General features: G+C 40.8%; 2 protein-coding genes across 3 annotated transcripts; one reads left to right on the plus strand and one right to left on the minus strand.

Annotated features, from left to right (window-relative positions):
* The first annotated feature begins 535 nt into the window (after positions 1-535).
* slc45a1 (solute carrier family 45 member 1) lies at positions 536-11,986 on the plus strand. Of its 2 annotated transcripts, XM_033626557.2 has the most exons (10): positions 536-2,321; positions 2,938-3,378; positions 4,539-4,631; positions 6,394-6,618; positions 6,770-7,650; positions 7,746-7,899; positions 8,019-8,195; positions 8,316-8,521; positions 9,788-10,013; positions 11,217-11,986. In XM_033626557.2, the coding sequence occupies exons 2-10, from the start codon at positions 2,958-2,960 to the stop codon at positions 11,243-11,245; spliced, it is 2,412 nt and encodes an 803-aa protein (XP_033482448.1). In that variant the 5' UTR covers positions 536-2,321; positions 2,938-2,957; the 3' UTR covers positions 11,246-11,986. The 2 variants fall into 2 exon arrangements, with proteins under 2 accessions (XP_033482448.1, XP_033482445.1); XM_033626554.2 differs by having other exon boundaries at positions 537-2,321; positions 9,788-11,986.
* Positions 11,987-12,303: 317 nt separating this feature from the next.
* LOC117256842 (uncharacterized) lies at positions 12,304-14,999 on the minus strand. Its single transcript, XM_033626560.2, has 5 exons — positions 14,782-14,999; positions 14,091-14,171; positions 13,618-13,681; positions 13,321-13,394; positions 12,304-13,203 (listed from the first exon to the last, which is right to left on the minus strand). Exons 1-5 carry the CDS (start codon positions 14,830-14,832, stop codon positions 13,132-13,134), a joined length of 342 nt encoding a protein of 113 aa, XP_033482451.1. The 5' UTR covers positions 14,833-14,999; the 3' UTR covers positions 12,304-13,131.
* Positions 15,000-20,527: the final 5,528 nt, after the last annotated feature.

Here is a 20,527-nt window from a genome sequence, read left to right on the forward strand (position 1 = left end):
TACCATGGATCTAATCATGCTCACCTGTTCTCACTGTCACTGACTGAAAAAATGCACCAGTTACACATGCTTATATTCTGTTGTAGGCCGTCACTGAAAAATTGCCAGATTCACCAGACTGAAAATAATAAGACAGGGCCTTGTGAAATATCTGTCTCTTCCTTTACATACTATTATCTTAGGCTGAATTAGACTTGTATTGCTTTAGTGTTACATTACAGTCTCCTCAGGGATAATTTCATCTTATTTAACACTTAGTTAGGATGTATTTAACTGATCATGCAGGCTCATATTTTTCAATGTCATAAATTTTATTTATTTGAGTCACATTTTTATCACAAATTACGTTATTCTACAATTCACTGTTGCAGTAGAAAAATGCGTCAAAACATGTTAGCACACTATATTAAGGGTACATAATTTAATTGAAGTGAGAAATACATGCATAATTGGCATAATTACATACATAAAACAAAAAAAAACAGCTGCAATGTATTTAACCTTCCATTTTCCCCATAAGTTTGTAAAAAAAAAAGTCTTCTTTTACACTATTTAACATTTTTACATTCTGAATATGTCTTCAAGTGAAGCTCTACGATGTTTCATATTTAAACCCAAGACACCATTTTAATTCATAGTCTTGATATTTTCTTGTTCTTTATGTGTAGTAGAGCCTGGTTAATTTAGTATCCGAAATCTTAAGCATTACTACTAGAATTTAAAATAAAGTTTGGTGGGTTATTAAACCTATTTATATGCAAATTCATTCTCTTTAATTTTATTTATTGCTTTTTTTTTTTTTTTTTTTCTTATTTTACTCTCATATGTAGCTCTTTTTGCCCCATGATGCAAGTTTTTTTTTTTTTTTTTTTTAAAAATCATTGTCTTTTATCATTATTATTATTATTGTTATTATTATTTTTTTTTTTTTTTACAGCACTTTATAACTTTGTTTTGAAAAGCACTATATGGTGAAGCACGTTTTGTTATCATGCTGCACAAACCTGGGATAACCTCCCAGATGATGTTAGACGTGCCCCGACTCTGACCACTTTTAAGCCAAAGCTAAAAACATTTTTTTTTTTTTTACTTTTTTTTGACTGCAACCTTATTTTTGAACTCACTTTTAAATAATCTTTTTTTTTTTTATCTTTGCACCTCTTGTCTGCACATTTGCTATTTTTAATGGTGAATTTTTAAATTGTAATTCATTAAGTAGCCTAATTAAATTTGCCTTTTATATCTTTTTTCTCTTTCCTCCTTTCTGTATACCTTATTATGTTTTATATTTTATTGCTCCGTAAAGCACATGGAATTGCTCTTGCATATGAAATGTATTTATTTATTATTTAAGAAAAGGGACAGTGTGCATTAATCAACATTTTAACAAATGTAAATGTACCTAGTTTTCAGCACTCCCATCGCCTGCTGTAAAAAGGCATCCTAGAAAAATTTAAAACAACAATAAAATACAGCATGTAAAACAGGTCAAAACATATTGCATTATAGCAAAAAAAAAACCCACATCACATTTAATGTGGTTACAGAAAAAATCTACTATCACATGTTACAGTGAAATATTATTATTAAATAATGTTAATATTAAATATTCTTTTTTAATATAAATGTTAAAATAATATAAATGTGCTGTACAAATAAAGCTGCCTTGCCTCGACTATATAAATAAAGGTTGTTGTTATCATTATTATTATCATGTCGTTATCATTATTATTATTATTATTTCCCCCAGTAAGTGAAACATGTCTTATATATCTAACAAAAAGATTGCAACCTAGTGCCTCAAAGAGAAACATCTACCTGTGTACCTTTACGTAAAATTAATAGTTAGTCAAATAATCATTGACTTACTGATATTATCTAAATTCAGTTCTTAAGTACATTGAATAGATTTTTATTTATTTTATTTTATTTTACTTCATTTTATTTATTTTTTTATTTAATTTAATTTTACTTCATTTTATCTTATTTTATTTAACTTTTGAATTTAATTTTACTTTATTTTATTTTATTTAACTTTATTTTATTTTAATTTCTTTTTTGTCCGCGGTGCTGATGTTGCAGGGAGGGGCGTGACGTCACGGGGAGAGACCGGGAGGAAGAAGCGAAGGGGGAGAGGAGAAGAGGGGGAGCGAGAAGGGACGGAGGAGAGAGCGGGGGGATGACTGCATGAAAAGGCAAACACAAAACAACAATCATGACTCCTGTAATTCATCCTACGGGTTTTTTTCTTCATAAACCATAATGCTCGCTGTGCTTACCGACACAGTATGGCGCAATAAATGACGAGCCTCCCCGATAAGGTAATTATCATCTTTCACGTTTCAGTTTGCACGCCTGCCTCATCTTCTGACACATTGTGTGATCTTCACCTTAAGAGTTAAATGCCAAAGTCGAGGATGAAAATCGAGGATCATTAGAAGAAAGGATAAAAAAGCAATCGATCGGCTGCGTGGCGACATAAAGGATCTATCATGGTCAAATGTTTAGTTTAAATATGAGCGACAGTGATTCTTTATCCTTGTAGCTGTGTCTAAAGCCATCGTTTTAAGACCCCGCGGCTCCATTGTGTCCGATTTGAGCTTCCTCCATGAAATATTAAAATGGAAACAGGCTTCATGAGAGCGGTGCCGCATACTACACTGCTGTAGTCAGCCACGCCGAGCACATGGGCTTTGCGCACAACACTAACATGCGCATTGGTTGCAGTGCGTCGTGCCCATCACTGCTGTGCCATCGCTGCTGTCTGCTGATGACTGCAGTGTCCTCTTGGTAGCACTACATAACCATCAGCAGCTCTAAGTTACTCATGTGACCGCTGTGCTACACTGTGATGATCTTGAATGACCTCTAATGTGACAAATCAACCCAGAACAAGTTTTAACCTCACACTGTGCATCACCCTCTGACATGCTGCAGTGTACGCTGGCTTGAGAGAGATGTCATCTCCGGGCATGGGCACCCCCAGTGACCCCCTTTTGGCCAGTCCAGGAGGGAGGTTATCCACAGCTCAGGAAGGTCTCTGGAGGAGCTCACTCCCCAAAACTGTCAGCTTTCCCACGTCCTCCACTCGGCACCTCAGCCACCGAGCCAACAACTTCCAAAGACAGCCAAAGCGCAGGAAGCTGATAAGACCTTCGCCACCTCCACCGCCCAACACACCCTGTCCCCTGGACCAGCTGGACCTCAGTGAGCTTCCCCCGAGGCGCACCTTCCAAGAACTGCTCTTCAATGGCTGCATCCTGTTTGGTATTGAATTTAGCTATGCCATGGAGACAGCATATGTGACTCCTGTGCTTCTACAGATGGGTTTACCTGATCAGTTTTACAGCCTGGTGTGGTTTATCAGTCCCATCCTGGGTAAGTGAACAGCAGGGCGAGGTGACCACCTGGTGGACACATGTGATAAATGATCATGTCATTTTCAGCAGCAATAATTTCGTGCATCTTACTATATAATGACAACAACTCTGTGTGTGTGTGTCTGTGTGTCTGTTCCACGTTTTTCTCCTCACTGACTTGGTCAATCCATGTGAAATTTTAGAGGGTGATGGGAGGATGTGAATGAAGCAATATTACATCAATTGGCCAAAGGGGGACGCTATAGCAACCGATTGAAATTGCAAACTTTGAATGGGCATATCTCATGCCCAGCATGTCATAGAGACATGAAACTTTGCACAGTGACGCCTCTCCTCATGAGGAATAAATTTGCCTCAAGAACCCATAACTTCTGGTTATATAGATTTTCCACCATTTTGAATTTTTTGAAAAACACTTAAAATCGATCTCTTCCTAGGAAGTTTGACCGATCTGCATGAAACTCGGTGAACATAATCTAGGGACCAATATCTAAAGTTCCCTCTTGGCAAAAGTTGGAAAACTTACTAAAACTGAGCTTCTATAAGGCAATGAATATTGTGGAGGGTGTGGCTCATCACATAAAGGTGTATAACATCTCAAGGGTTTCACCGATCACCACGCAACTTTGTAGGCATATGACCACACATAATCTGAGGGGACCCCTCCATTATTGACCCCATCAAACAAAATGCGGGCGCTAGAGAGCTAATTTCTTATCTAGGCCTAACCGCCATATCGATTTTTACTAAACTTGGTAGATATGTAGAACAGGACGCCTCAAGGTGACTGGAGAAATTTAACTCTAACTGGCAACTGGGTGGCGCTATGACAACAGAAAAATGCTTAAAAATGGCTAAAATGCGACTGATCGCTGTGGCTCCCCCTGTGGCCCAATGTTTGGGGGTTTTTTTTCTAATTTTTGGTATGACTAAGTCATGGTATGGTATGCTGTACATAATCACGGATACTGTCAGTGTGTCATTCTGTCAGTCAGTCATTCTGTCTGTCCCATGTTTTTCTACTCACTGATGTGGTCAATCTCTGTGAAACTGCACATAGGCATTGAGGATTGGCATAGGTAGAAGGTGACAATGCTACCAATGGGTATGGATTAGTTATTTAAGACTCTGCCTTCGTCCTTTGTCTTTGTCTTAAAGGATTCCTCGTTCAGCCTCTCCTCGGAGCATGGAGTGATCGTTGTACATCCCGGTTTGGACGAAGGAGACCTTTTATTTTTGCCTTGGCTATAGGTAAGAAATGTAGTATTGTGCTTAGTAAGTACAACACTAAATGTAAGTACGCATGTAAGTCTACTTGTATAAATTTGGAGGACTTAAAGGTGCAATTAGCAATTCTAATCCAGTACACCTTTTGTCAAATACAGTGAATATCTATATTACTTTCTCTTATTGCTTCTGGCCTGAAGATGCATACTTTTGTCCTTGAAACCTCCCACTCTGCCTCTACACTCCACATGGCTCAGTGACACAATGTTCTTCCTCCAGCTGGAGAAAATTATGTTCACTCTGAAAGGATCAACAGACCCAATCTATAAGAGGTGGCAATCATCTCTGACATATATACAACTTGTCTTTAATTCCACCAGATTAGGATTTATAAGCATTAAATTGCCTGATATCTGTCATGACCACGTGCCTTTTCGGTGTGCAAAAAATTGTATGTAAATTTGGATGATAGACCAGTTTTTTTTAATGGGGCAGAGGGGTGACAGGTACAGGTGAGGGGTTGTTCTATTAGGTTTTTTTGTCTTTCTTAAAATCCCTGGCTGTTGTGACCTTTCCAGGTTTAATTGTGATACCCTCATTGCACATGCATCAGTAAAGTGTTAAAACGAAATCCAGCGAGTAACTCCTCACGGTCCACTCGCTGTCCACTCTGTCTGTGCACTGGAAAAGATCCAGTATGCGGGGCACCCACTAGCTAACCTGGTAGAGTGGGTGCCCTGGTAGAGTGTCCTTGCCGCAGCAGCCGAGGATTCGATTCCAGCCCACGGCCCCTCACTGCATGTCATCCCCACTCTCTCATCCCCTTTCACGCAAAATTTGTCCTATCAAATAAAGGCAAAAAAAGCCCCAAAAATATCCTTAAAAGATCCAGTGTGCATACACAGCCCTGGTGCTTTAAATGGGAAACAAACAAAGGACATGACACTGTTTCTGCCTAACAGTCGAGCATTTGTGATTGTGTACAAGACAGAGGAAAGACCGTGGATGGTAAATCTGGTGTATGACGGGACGAGTGTATTTGTTTAGATGTCGAGCTCAAATAACTATCTTTCTCAAGAATTGCTGACTTCACCTTTAAGAGAGACAGACTAAGTTCAAAGTTATTTATCGTCAGATGACTACAATTACAAGAGCATTTGTTGCCATTGAAAAACTTGGGTCACAGACTCCCTCCAACACTGTAATGTAAATACATATACAAATAATGATAATGATAAAATCACACAAGTAGAAACAAAAAGAGAATCTAGATATAAGGATATTTATATCCTTATATCTAGTAGTAGTAGTGCAGGTTAAAATAAAGGGAAAAAAAATGAAATGTGATGTAAAGTGATATTAATTAGTAGTTGCATTAATAGACAGCATTGAACAGGAATTGGCTGAAGTAAAATGTACATGCATTGCAAGACTGTAAGTAAATTTGTATGTTCAGAGGTGAGTATGTATACACAGAGGGGGTCAGAGGTTATAATGGTCAAAACTGATGCAGCAGAGGCTGAGATATCCTGACTATTAGTAGGCCTACATAACATGAAGCATAAACACTGAATTTGACACTTCCCATAATCCAGCTTGATGCACATATTTAATCTTTCCCAACCTTTAAATGAGGATGATTTGTACTCTTGCACTGAAATACCTTGCTGATGTCTCTTGAATATTTTCCTCTGACTTGAAAAAGCTCCTCCAGAGCTACAGAGGACATTAAATTGACTGTAAAATCGGTGGAGTTTCTGTTGAAACCTGCTTTTCTCCCTCACAGGGGCTTTGCTGGGTCTAACCCTGGTGCTGAACGGGCGGGACATTGGAGGTGTGATGGCTGACACTGCATCAAATCACAAGTGGGGGATTGTCCTGACAGTGTGCGGTGTGGTTCTGATGGACTTCAGCGCTGATTCAGCTGACAACCCGAGCCATGCCTACATGATGGATGTGTGCAGCCCTGAGGACCAGGATCGAGGGCTGAACATCCACGCACTACTGGCAGGTAAGACACACTTTACACAGACACAGAGTCAGGGGTTACTTTATCATTATACAGCTGAAGCTATAACTTGAATTCTTTGAAGCTAATTTGGAGAAAACAGACAGCTTTCAAAGCAAACGGTATGTTTCTGTTTTTTAATTTTGCTCTGCAGGTCTAGGAGGCGGATTTGGCTACATTGTGGGTGGGATCAACTGGGACCAGACACAGTTTGGAAAGTCGATGGGAGGTCAACTGCGGGTCATATACATGTTTACGAGTATCACTTTGGTGTTCGCCACAGCCATGACTCTGATGAGTATCCCCGAGCGGCCCCTACCAAAGAGCCAGCCGAACAAAAACTCCAGCAAAAACCATCTAAAAAGCCCGAGCCTGCCTCTTCCTCCCTCCCCCCCTGTCCCCCCTGGATCAGCTCTGGGCCTGGATGAGGAAGATGAGGAGGGTCTGTACAGCTACAACTTCTCAAAGTCTCACAACAACTCTGACCCTCTCGCCCATTCCTGCAGTGCCAATGCACGCCTCTGTGCTGGCCTCACCAGCCCCATATCACCCCTGAGCCCCCTCACCCCAAAATATGGCAGCTTCATCAGTAGGGACAGCTCACTCACAGGCATCAATGACTTTGCCTCTTCATTAGGAACCTCCTACATAGACAGTGTGCTCATAAACTGCTACACAGGTCAGCACACACCACAGGCCCTGGCCCCAAACTCCACTGCTGCACCCCTGCCCCCAGGGGACTCCCCTCCTCCTGACGAGTCCACACAGGGAGCAGGGAGCCATCCTGCGGAACAGACTCAGCCTGATGTGGTGTCCCATCCAGCTGGGGAAGCTCAGGACGCAGAAGTGCCGCAGCCTGAGGGAGATGCATCTCAGGTCACAGCTGGGGCTCACCCCGGTGCGGGGTCACACCGGGGCTCTTCTGCTGGTATCCTGAAGCGACCCCAGAGTCTTCCACTAATGGAGGAGCCCATGGCGACCCAGATTGTGGGGCTGGAGAACGGACGCAGGAGGACGGTGACCTTCAGCCAGCAGGTCGGGACGCATATTTTGAAATTGACAAAAGCTGTTAGTCAGTAGCCACCGCAGCATATTTAAATACAGCGTGTGTGTTTTTTCCTCTGATGAAGGTGGCAAACATTTTGCTGAATGGCGTGCGCTATGAGAGTGATCTGAGTGAGAATGTGGAGACAGGAGAATCGCAGATGTCGATGAAGCTGCTGTGTATAGCCATCTACAGGATGCCTCCCTCTCTGCGAAGTTTATGCACTAATCATTTTCTGGGTGAGGATTATCGCTGTTTAAATTTTGTTGCACATAAAACCCTGCAACACTGTAAAAACTGTCTGTCTGTCTGTCTGTATTAAATATTAACAGAGTTGATATTTATTTGCTCTTTATAGGCTGGCTGTCCTTTGAAGGCATGCTGCTCTTCTACACTGACTTCATGGGGGAGGTTGTGTTTGAAGGAGACCCCAAGGCACCCCACGACTCCGAGGCTTATCAACGGTATAATGCTGGTGTTAGCATGGGCTGCTGGGGCATGTGCATCTATGCATTCAGTGCTGCTTTCTACTCAGGTAAGCTACACTCACAATCCCAACACGTCTTGGATGTTACTGCAGCGCTGTCTTTCTTTCCTTGACAAGCTTTACACGAGTGCCTTCTGTTCCTCTCTGCGTTTCCTCTTCACCTTTCAGCCATATTGGAGAAACTGGAGGAGCGTTTCTCTCTTCGCACTCTATATTTTTTTGCCTACCTGGCGTTTGGTTTGGGCACGGGCCTGGCCACACTGTCCACCAACATCTACGTGGTACTTTCTCTCTGTGTCACCTATGGGGTGCTCTTCTCCTCTCTATGCACGCTGCCTTACTCTCTGCTGTGTGAATACTACCAGAGCCCTCAGGTCAGTATCTGGATATGGAACTTATGTAATTATAGTTGCTTCATGGTATTGACCAGGAACAATGTTTTTGTGTCCAAGTGAATAATGGCAAGAATCATTTTGAAACTGGTCCAGTATTGAGGGAGAGAGCTGCAGCCTCAAAACAGGTTACGATGTTATCACTTGAGGAAATAAGGCACTGTCATGTACATCAACTAAGAGTGCATGTTTTTGCCACTGACAGGCTCAGATTGTTATTGTAAGTGTCTGACAAAATTATGGAAAGGAGCCCTACAGAGGTCGACCAATTAACCTGCATGTCTTTGGACTGTGGGAGGAAGCTGGAGTACCCTGAGAAAACCCACGCCGTCACAGCAGCCATCAATTTCCATACCATGGTATACTGCTGGAACTCTAATTAGAAAAAAAAAAAAACAGAGTTGGTGATTGCTAGAACAATGAAAGACGAACCAGACGACTTTTCAGCTTCAGTTTGCTTCTGGTAACTTTAAATGAATTGTTTTACGATGATAAAAATATTTAATTTAAATGGAGTCTGGTGAGTTTGGTGATAACAGTTTCAGGGCTGTGTCTTGTTAAACAAAAAAGATCTTACTCTTTAATTAACAGAAAGGTCTATCTCTGTAGGGATCACTTCCATAATGTTTTCACACAGTTATATAGCAATATGAACCTGTCAGTGGCAAAAACGAGCACTTTTAGTGGACGAAAATTGACAACGCACGATTGCCCTGAGTGGTTACATTGTAGCCTTTTTGCCACAACTGGCTGCCGACCTGTCGCTCAATACTGGACCAAAAAACATGAGTGAATATGGTCTAGGGTGAGAAATGATTAAATTACCCTGCAAAGGAATACATAAAGGTTTTTGGAAATGCGCTTACTCGCTTTCTTGATGAGATTTAGTTTAGTCACAGCCAGCAAACAAAATCCACGTATCAGCACCTCTAAAGCTCACTACTTGACATGATATAACTCCTTATTTCCCATCTGTACGATAACAGAAGTGTAACTAAGTAAGTGTGACTATTTCTTGATCTTTAGAGGTGCTGGTTGCCAGATTTTGTTACGTTTCCAGTCTTAATGCAGAGCTAAGCTAGTAAGATGCTAGCTGCAGCTTCATATTATGCGTACAGACATGAGCGGTAACAAAACTGAATGAGCACATTTCACATAAATGTTGACCCACTCATCCAACGCTGTAGTGATCTGTGGTGCACTACATACATTGATCATGTACCTAAACTGTTTGCGTACATTTCTCAGTTTTGTGGCTCATCAGAAGAAGGAACCAGACGAGGGATGGGGGTGGACATCTCTCTGCTCAGCTGCCAGTACTTCCTGGCTCAGATCCTGGTCTCTGTGGCGATGGGACCTCTGACCTCACTGGTGGGTGGGGCCCAGGGAGTGATGTACTTTGCAAGCCTGATGTCATTCGTGGGCTGCCTGTACTCCTCCCTCTGCGTGGTGTACCAGCTGCCCCCCCCTGAGGGTGAGCCCCCTGATAGTGAGACCCAGCCACTATTGGTGCACATTTAGAAAAGTCTCTCAATTTAGTTTACCTCACACACATACACACACACACACTCTGAACGGGCACACGCTCTCACGCTGTCGCTTAGTGTCTGAGTGTGTTGACCATCACAGCACTGATACGACAACAAAAAACCCACACTGCACATCCTGCCGCACACTGTACAGCACAATTCCATATATTGTTTCACACTGATCAGCGCTGCTCTTCTCAGAGCTAGACAGACAGACAGACAGACATTGGCCACTGCTCTAATATGTGTATACATGACCAGTGTGTTCGTACAGTGTGTGTGCTCATGCATTTTTTCCTAACATTTGCAAATGAATGTGTGACCTTTTTGAATGTGGGAGAAGCGTGTGTGTGTGTGTGCGAGAGAAAGAGTGTGACCTCTTTAACGATAGATAAGCCGTTCTTCTGTCTGATTCTTTGCTGTAAAATCGTGCGTCATCTTTTTCTTGCTTGTTGGTGTTTAGTATAGAAATGTTGATCATGTACGTAAAGGCTAACCACAGCTTTCCCCCTCTTTTTCTTCCTTTTATCAGTTGCCTAACGTCTGCATGAGCTGCAATGTAATCTCTCAAAGCCTTGTGTTAATGTTTTGTTTCGGTCACACGGCCAAGGGAATGTCTACCTGCCTGTTTCTCTGAGTTAGCATATTAGCATCACACCTTAGGCAGGATTTGTTTCTGACTAAACGAATGTGCTGCCAGTGTCCACTCACACTCGACGCTCCTTCATCAGTTCAAGAGCTCTTTAATTTAGCAAACACTTAATATTCACTTGAAGCTGAACAACACTTAATCACAGTCTTGAAGGGCTTGTTCACATTTTAACAGCAAATAAAAAAACAACACCTTCACACAATCCAGTCATGACGAGACTTACCAGTGAGCTATCCCCAAATTTCACACTTTGGTGCTGGGTGACTCTTAATCAAGTCCCAAGTATGAGTACTAAGCCAATTAAGTAATTAATCAGCATATAGCCATGACAAAAAAAGACGACATGCTCGTACACAAACGCTCAAAAACACAGAGAAATGTGTGCTGGTGGCAAATTCTGTCTGGGCCCTCACTAAGCCATGGTACAGCCGCGAGCTGTCACCCTAACTCCTGGCCATGCCATTGTAATAATGACAGTGATTCTTGTCATTATCAGGAAGAGGAGAAGTTGAAACTGGGGTGTGAATCAGCATTCAGTCGGAAACCGAACAAAACAGAGGAACAGCAAACAGGGAGAAGACTCATGTGAACTATGGGTAACCCTGAAGGTGGACAACACTGAAAGAAAAGACTGTGGGGGTTCATAGAGCCAGCAGCAAGTGCTTATGTCATCATTAGGGCGCATGCTAAAGGTAGTAGGCTTCTGCTCCACCACGCTCGGCCCACCGACTCAGTATAGTGATGTCCTTACATTTGTTAGCCAACTTCCCTGACAGGAAGTATAATTTAATTTTCCATCCAAAAGAAGCTATCTTCATCAGCACAATGGTACATATATAATTTATTTTATACATCTGTTGTGCCATGGAATACAGCAGTATGTTCGTCTGTTGAGCCTCAACACAGGCGCAGAGCCTGACTTCAGGACTTTAACAAAGGTTTACTTTATTATATAACCTGGTGAAGCCTACCATTGTGTTGGTTTCATTGATTGGTTCACACCAACGTTATGGTACAAGTCATAAGTGCTGCCTCAGCAGAATGTTGATTATTGCCTACTATTTAAGCCTCCTGGACTGACTGGATGCACGCCATGCTTACGTTTCTGAGGAAACTAACTGTATGGATCATGCTGTTGCAGCTTGCTTGAGAAAAAAAACAAGTTTTGTGTCATATGGTACCACCAATTGCTCAATATTAGCAGTGTTACTGTAAAAGCTACTTTTATTCAGGGTTCAGTTAAAACTAAAAATGATCATTTTGCCATTTTGGACTCCTGTGTCAGTTATTGGTTTTCACTTGAAGCTCATACCAGTGGTCACCCCAGCTGACTTCTGAAATAATGAGCTGCAATCTTAAAGTCCACCACACGGGGGAGCTGGAGACACAAGACAGCAACCCATTGATTCTGTGCACCCTTTTCCATTACCAAGTGAGGGAGATTATTCCTGTTCCTTCCTCCATCTAAGCCAGCCATTTTCCATGTTCAGAAAAAAATTGGGTCAAGTGACATCATCTCCTTATTAAGCCATGATTTATACAAGCACCAATGATGAGGTAACAAACACACAAATCAGATACCCTTAAGTAAAAAGACAATTTATTTGTTAATCAGAATATACAAAGCAGTGGCTGAAGTAACCGAATGTCATTCTGGTTCTGAAAAAGGCAGTCTTGGACACAAAACTGGGCTACCCAGCCATAACATAAAACTCATTGAAAACGTAAGAAAAAAAAAAAGTATAAATGGTACAAACTTGCGTGGAATGCATACAGAACAAATGACCAAAGCTTAAAGATTTAAGAGGGGGTAATTAACATTGCAAAATCCTGCCTCCATGAAACAAGGTCAAGGAATCTTATCATGGAGGCGCAAGACAGAGCCCCTTTATTCATTTTGCACCATCTGTTATGTTATCAGGGCAGCCAAGCCAAGGATTAACTAGCAGCTCAACACAAAAAATAATGATGCCTCAACTAATAATGCTAACAACTGTCTATTAGCCCCTGCTTAAAACTTATCTTTGGTCCTTGAAGTGAATCTGAGAGGTCAACATGAGCCTTGGAGGTGAGCAGCTGCCTGTATGTATGAATCATCTGGTCAGCACTGACTTAATAGAGATTGTGCTTCTAACATACCGATATAAAACCTCAAGAAATGAAAATAACTGATCTTGTGATGTGGCCCGATTTGTACAAGTAGAAAAAAAAGCTCATTTTAAAGACCAATAAATAACATTTCATAAAAAAAGGATGCAGGGCCACTCTGTTTCAGGACTCCAGTGCAATGTGATAACATGGGAGCAAACAAAAAGAAATATTTCCTCAAAGCTACAGAAAGCACAAGCTCTACAACACGATGTTGACCAGGCTGGTAAGACAGTGCTGCAAACAAGTAGCAGGGCAGAGACCTAAGCCTCCACTTCTGCCTCTTTTGAATCTCCATTTTCCTCTGTCTTCTGCTTTTTTGTCTCCACCTTCTCCTATTTTTAAAAAAGGGAAAATATTTCAAGCATTAGCAAGGCATCAAGTTAACTGGATTAGTCAACATGTTAAAAAAAACAGTATTCAAATTATATTTCAGCCTGGTGACAACCCACCTCCTCCTCTTCAGCTGCACGCTTCACAGGCTGTGCATCAGTCTCCTCAGCAGGGGGCGCCTCCTCTGCTTTCCCTGTAACACACAGTATGTCACTTCAGAAAATACATCCTTTACTTTAGGTGTAATTCAGTCACAAAATTAATCTTATAAAAATTTCATCTCCAACTCAAGGCCATATGTGGTGATACCATTTACTGAAATGTGTAAAGCAAATCAAAAGCAACAAAGAGAAATGTAGAGCACTGTTGCCTCCAAGTCTTTTTGAACACAGAAATACAGCTTTACATGAACATACCATCTCCATTCTTGTGTTTCTCCTCTGCCTTTTTCTCCGCTTTGTCACTGTGGTCAGCACCATTCTGAAAGAGGAGAGAAAATGTCAGTCCAGCTCACATCACATGTGATAACTGGGTTTTTATTGCATGAGCAGTGTAGTAAAGACAGAAAAAAATATCTAAACTAGGACTCCCAAGCATATTTGAAATATTCCTCCCAGAGTCTTATATGTACAAGACTCCTCTAGGGACATTTATAAAAAGGCATGCGTGTGGAGCTCCTACTACTCCCCAGAGGATCAGCCACCAAGCTAGAGACCCCAATGGAAACGTCCAAAGGCTTGCTAGCTAACATCTGTGCCATTTCACAACCCAAACAAAGCGCTGTGTGGAGGAGCAGCTGAACAGGAGGGGGAGGCGGGTGCAGCGACACCTGCATGATGAGGGGCGCTAAGACAAAAGGCCATGAGGCTGGTCCTCGTCTCCAACTCACTGTGCCATTCGCAGGTGCGTCCCCGTTGTCGGTCTTCTTCTCCTCCTCCTTCGCCTCCACTTCTTTCTTCTCTTTCAGCTCCTACAAAATAAAAGCACGCCTTATGATCAATGTGACGGTTCAGCGGAGAGTTTATTCTGAAGAGCCGCACGTTTTTTTAAACACCACGTCTGGTTTTGAGTAAAAGAAAGCTCGTTTACTAGACCTGGGGGTTAAGTCTAATTCAAGGAAGACGTTGTTGGACATAATTAGTGGCGATGTTAAACGCTTTCATCTTCACCCGTAATGTAACGTTAACGTTACTGTGGCTTCCCGCCCACAGCAGCAGCTCCGCTTCACCAGCTGTACGTTACCGTTTCTACCGCTTTGTCTGCTCAACAAGACATTTTTAGCTAACCACATCACAAACGTTTCAGTTTCCAGACACAATAATTCGCTGTCGACGCCGAAAATTACAATTAAGTCACCTTCACAGTGCATGGCTGTCGACAAGTGACATTTCAACATAACAGTCATTTAGTCATTTTCCCCAATTACCGTTTTAACTCAACGTTAACTAACGTTAACCGTCACGTTAACGACGGCTGTTAAACCCGAGCTAGCTAAACAAGACAATACAACTTTGAAAAAAAGTTCCCAAAATCTTTTAACACGACAGTTCAACCGTAAAAAAAAACTGAATGAAACGCACCTTGGCTGTAACCTCTGCAGTTGCGGTCGTATCAACAGCTGTGTCGGCCATGGCTAGTTTTGCAAATAAATTTAGATATTTATAATCCTGTTCAGAAAAAGATTTTCTCTTTTTAATTTCTTGGCTCTTTGCCTTCGTTTGGATAACGTTAGTCCAAAGGCGCTGAGAGAGAAATGATGTCTGCCCCTCTCCGCTTTTCTCTCGAGCTCGTTGAAAATCCACTCCCGTTGGATACAGCGGCTCGAGCCCGCACACGATTGGTCAATGTCGACCACCGGAGTATTTAATTGGAGGGTTATCCTGCCAATCTCCACAAGACGTCCCGCCTACTAGCTATCTCACCGCTGATTGGTCAATTGTTTTAAAGCGCTGGACTAAAGACACCAGAGTTCTTTTTTCTATTACCCATCAGTTTGCGTTTGGTTTTTACCCAAATTTTGCACATTGGACGTAAAGTCGCCCGCTTTCAAAGTTATAACAACCCAAAAGAGTCTCTTCAAGGCTAAATATTATCTTAAGCAGATGGAGTGTAAAAGTTTCTAAACACATGCGCACGGTCGGCATCTTTTGTCTTAGCGCTCTTTCTCCGCAGAGATGGGGGTATCAAATTACAAGCAAAACGGACTAATGTGACGATGTGAAAACACTGCGGCCACTCCTCCTTTCTATATTTAACACTTCTAACGAAATGTGTTCCTCCTTAAGCATGCTTACGCTTTCACTACTCTCCAAAACTGATAATTGGAGTCAAGCAGTAACAATGCAGTTTGCATATTAAACAAACAGCAATTCATTATTCTATTACAAATCTATAAGACACAACACACCTGCATAGCCTGAGAGCTGTACATGCACTTTACACATTTAAAATGTATTCAAATATTGCAGTTGGAACAATAATCATTTAATATCAATACGTATAAATTGATAAATGTCATTTTTAATTCTATTTTCTGCTAAAGTATTTGTACAGTCATCAAAAAGCACTCAGTAAATGTAAGTAGTTGTCTGTTGAGGTAATATTTGATACAATGGAAAGGAAAATATCTTGTGCCACACACTGGCCGAGGCAAGGCTGAGCAATAAATGTGTTGCTTTGTGATTTGTGAGTCTGTCAGAGGCTGTAATGGGGTGTGGTGTGTGGTACAGTAAGTGTGCGTATGTGTGAAAATCTTTACAGCATGAACTTAAATGCAGATATTGTCACAATACTAATAAAGGCGAGATTGATTTTTTCATTTCCTGGGAAAGTACAAAGTGACCTTGCTATGAGCACTTATATAAATGTAGAGAATAAAAATAAATGATAGCATGCAAGCTATGAATACAGTATGGTGTGTTCAGGGGCACTTGATGACAGATGGAAGTGATTTTACAGACCGCATAGACACCTCTCAAATACAATTCATTCCAATTCATATTTTAAGTGTAGTGATAAAACATGATTTAAATGGTATTTTTCTCTAGATATATTTTTCCATTATTTCTGTTAATTAAAAAGCATTTTGTTTTGATAGTGTTTTGTCTGGTGTCCCAAAACTGTCTGTTTTTCTTCTCTTTCAGAGGTGAACAGTCTTTGCTGCTGCTCATCCAACTGTTAAACCAAAGGAAGTGGCAACACACAACTTTGTGGGCCCTGAACTCTGTAATTTAAGCCTACACATGGTCTCAGTGTCAGTAAAAAAAAAAAAAAAAAAAAGCAAAATGAATGTATTATTTTTATCATGGGTAACATCTACACATTTTGTGCCATGATGTTCTGACCTACAATAGAATTCCTGAAGTTACAACAAAATCAGATGACTGTCAGCAACCTTATTTGCCACACCTGTCACTGTTTCCGCCCACACACAGCCATCAATCATTTTCATAAAACATTTACCTGCAGTTATCTGATGGTTGTCGGAGCAACACTGTAAATTGCACTCTAGTTTACAAAACATGTTTGGGTGTGCTCCACATAATTTGGATTTCAAGTTTTTCTAGATGTTTGTATCCTTAACTTGCCCCAACACACCCAGGAGGATATCTTGACACAAGTATGTTTTCAGTCTCTAATTTTAGGGTCTCCTAGGACCTAATCCTACGCTGCCTCACTTATCTCCTTCATGCCATGCTAGTATTCAAGCCACTGATTTTGAAGAAGCCTCCAGGCCCTCTTAGTCATTTACCTCACATTCATCTGAAATATAATTATAAAGACGGTAATTACATGCAGAAATCAAAGGGTTGTGTGTCAGTGCTGGTTACTTTGAGATTTATTTTCTGTCTCATATAAAGATGTTTTTAACTAATTCTGAGACTCATTCTACCATAACTATAGGAGGGAAATACATTAAAATAATGCTAATGTCAATACAAAAGCTTCTGGTTAAACGAGTGGAAGAGATCATGAACAATGAACAAGAGATAATCACATGACACAGCATTAGTTTTATATTGTGAGGCTGAAAATTAAAAAGCAGCAATGCAAGACATCATGTCAATGCACTTGAAAAGAGGGACTCATCTTAGTATATCCTTTTATGTTGGAAATGAAGACCATGTGGAGACTGCAGAGCACTGAAACATCCACTCTCTTCAGTAGATCCACAGGAGGACCGGAGGAGCTGTTTAAAAAGCAGCAGAAGGCATTACTCACTCTGTTTCTGTAACTGGAAAATGGGAGCAATCTGAGAGAGGGGGAGTGTTTGTGAGATCATTTCCTGTCTTTTTTTTTTTTTTTAATGTTTTTTCCCTCCTCATTTCAACATGTTTCCATGTGCCACCGATTTGTGACAAAGAAAAAAAATCCATCTATGGGCAGCCTGTTTCATTCTGCAGGTACAGAAGTGAACCACACTGTTGCGGCAAGTAGGCTAGTGAAGGAAAAGTTGAATTGAGACAGAATTTATGTGGTGATTTTTACAAACCTGTTATTTGCCAACAATTGGAGTGTTTACCACACTTTCCGTAAGTAGGAACTGGAAAAGTTTTTTTTTTAAATTCAAAGTTATGGAAACACAGAAAGCAATACTGTATAAAAGAAAAGCTTCTTTGTGTTCACAATGACACATGTTTTACAGTAAATTCAATGTTTTGCATCAGTTTCCATCGCCGAGGAAACATTTCTGTGAATGTTAAGCTGTTCCCGATCTGCAGACAGGTCGGAGGATGTAGGACTGGAAGTTCAGCCCCTTAATTTCACCTTAATTTCCTCAGGACAAAGGGCTGACCTGACTTGAGGAATGTCAGTGCTCAGAGCTAAGTGGGGGCCCATCAAAGAGCAGAGGTCAGGATTAGGCGGGGGAAGGGTCCCGATAATTGGAGGAATCGGTGGGGGGAAACTGAGCTCTTTTGTTTTGAACAGCAGTGTCCTGCATGGTCTAGCTGGCTTTCTCTGGCTTTCAGGCAAATCCTGTAGAGTACAGGGACAACATAAAGTTGACTTCTCACTGGCACTCATCAGTCAGATGAACAATGAGGGAGAAAGTTATTGATCTTTAGCCTAATTAACACAATTAAGTACAGTTGTTACTGATGATAGTGAGAACATGTACGCAAGTAGTGCCGCCGCAAGACTCCCACAACTGTGATTCTAAATAAAGATTACAGGGATGTTCCTAAAGTGACTCAAGAGTCACAGTGCATGTATTACAACTTTTCTGTGAACTATATAGACAAAGTCTATTGTTAAAGAAGCAACAATTAATTTGAGGTGTCTTTAAGGATGTGCAAGAAGTATAACATTAATAATCTTTACTTCAAACTTTATTTGACATTATGATACAAATTACAGGAACTATAACAGTGCATCCCTATCACTTAATACAAAGACGCAAGAAAAACAATCAAACTAAAAAAACAACAACAAGGCTACAATAATAAAAACAACAAATTAATAGATAAAAATATAAATATATGGATGGGTATATGACATTGAAATAAGTTTATATTACAGGGATCAATACATTTTCCACTTAAAGGGACTCTGTGCAGAACTGAGAGCGTATGTTGTTGTCTGGACGCAGCTCTCAAGATCAAGATGTCCGAGTCGGCAGCTAGCAGCTAAACTGGGATTTATACTTCTGTGTCGAATTGATGCTGTACCTACGGCATAGGCTCCGCTTCAACGTAGAGCCAACGCCGTACTCTATGCTGTAGCCTGACGAAACAATCAATTGTGAAGACGATAAAGCGCCCACAAAAGTTTTTTTTAAAGGTGTTTTAAAGGGGGAAACCGAAGGGGGGGTTGCTGCACTTCTGTAATGCCGTTATCCCGATATTGGCAGGTAAGCGCCATATGAGTGCAGTGCAAAGTGAGATAGCCAGTGGGATGCAAACATACAGTACTATTAACGTGCAGCCAGACCAACTCATCACAACAAACCACAGAGAAGCTCTGATTACAATACGCAGAGGTAGTGTGACTTGATTCTCAGCTCAGGACTCCATTACTCCACTATATCTTTACAAAGCAAATGTGGTTTGCTGCTCTATCAATGTTCTGAATGTTGATACAGAACCTGTTAAAGTGAACAGTGAAATTAATTGTCCTTGCATAAACTGTTTGCGTTTTATAACTAATACAGAAGTAAAACATAAAAATATGGTATTCATTATAATATTATTTATTTATTGATCACTTTGGGACTACTATGTCAGCACAGCAGCCAATTATAGGATTCAACTAACTGAAAAAAGAAGAAAAAAGGTGTGTATAAAAGTAAGCAATAAATAAGTTACAGTACAACAGATGTGTGTGAAATTAACTTTTAATGCAGAAAAATATATTTAACAAAATAACAAAATTGAAATAACAAAAGTCAGATAAGAAAACAAATCAATTTACATGCAGCATTAAAGTATGATTTTAAAAAATCTGTATCTGAGTCTACAGAAACACACATCATGTAAACCAAAGCTCCTCAGAGGCACAGTGCCAAGAGATCCTGAAATCCTGCAGCTCTGGATATTGTTGGGGTGGTTGTGGTTGAGCAGTGTGTGACCGCTACCTCATTGAACTTCTCTGGCGCGCATGCTTGTGGTGCTCACACATACAGCGTTGGTGCTGTGGCGCTGCTGCAGAGCTGTCTGCTGCTGTATCTACTGTATTTCCACAATTAAAAGCGAGTCATGTATAATAATATGTATAATAATGTATAATAATTCACAATAAAAAGCTTTGTGTTAACAAATGAAGGGATTCTGTCCACAGAGTGCTTTTATTTTGAAATGGAAACAGGAAATGGCGAGTAAAACAGGAGTACTTATATTTCTTCATGTCTTTGAGTGATCCAGACATTTAAACTATAGTGAAAAGGTGGTATAATGTTAATATGATTATCAAAAGACCATTTTCACTGTCTGTTTTTGATGAGAACTGTGCGCGTTAAACAGAAAAAACTGGCAAGCCTCTGAATCTCTGGATGTTTTGCAGCTGAGCAGCATTCACACTATGCCTGAGCAGTGCTGCTCACGCATGCAGTGTATCCCTTGCCTCAGGATACTCCCCCAAAAAAGGGGAAGAAGATCGGATATACCTGGGCTGATAAATGAAGCCAACATGTAAGTGCCAAAAACTGCAGTTCCTCTAATGGCCACTTGAGGCTGACTTCAAGAGCAAGTCAATCCACATAGACCCTCATGTTAAAATGCCCAACTTTATATTAACAACAAACACGTTCACAGTGTACAGAAGGTCAGTTTTTAAATAACTCACCCATTTAAATGTAATTAAAGCTTACAGTTACACATAATTAAGAGC

The sequence above is a fragment of the Epinephelus lanceolatus genome, chromosome 1 (assembly GCF_041903045.1).
Source record: "Epinephelus lanceolatus isolate andai-2023 chromosome 1, ASM4190304v1, whole genome shotgun sequence".
NCBI classification, from domain to species: Eukaryota; Metazoa; Chordata; class Actinopteri; order Perciformes; family Serranidae; genus Epinephelus; species Epinephelus lanceolatus.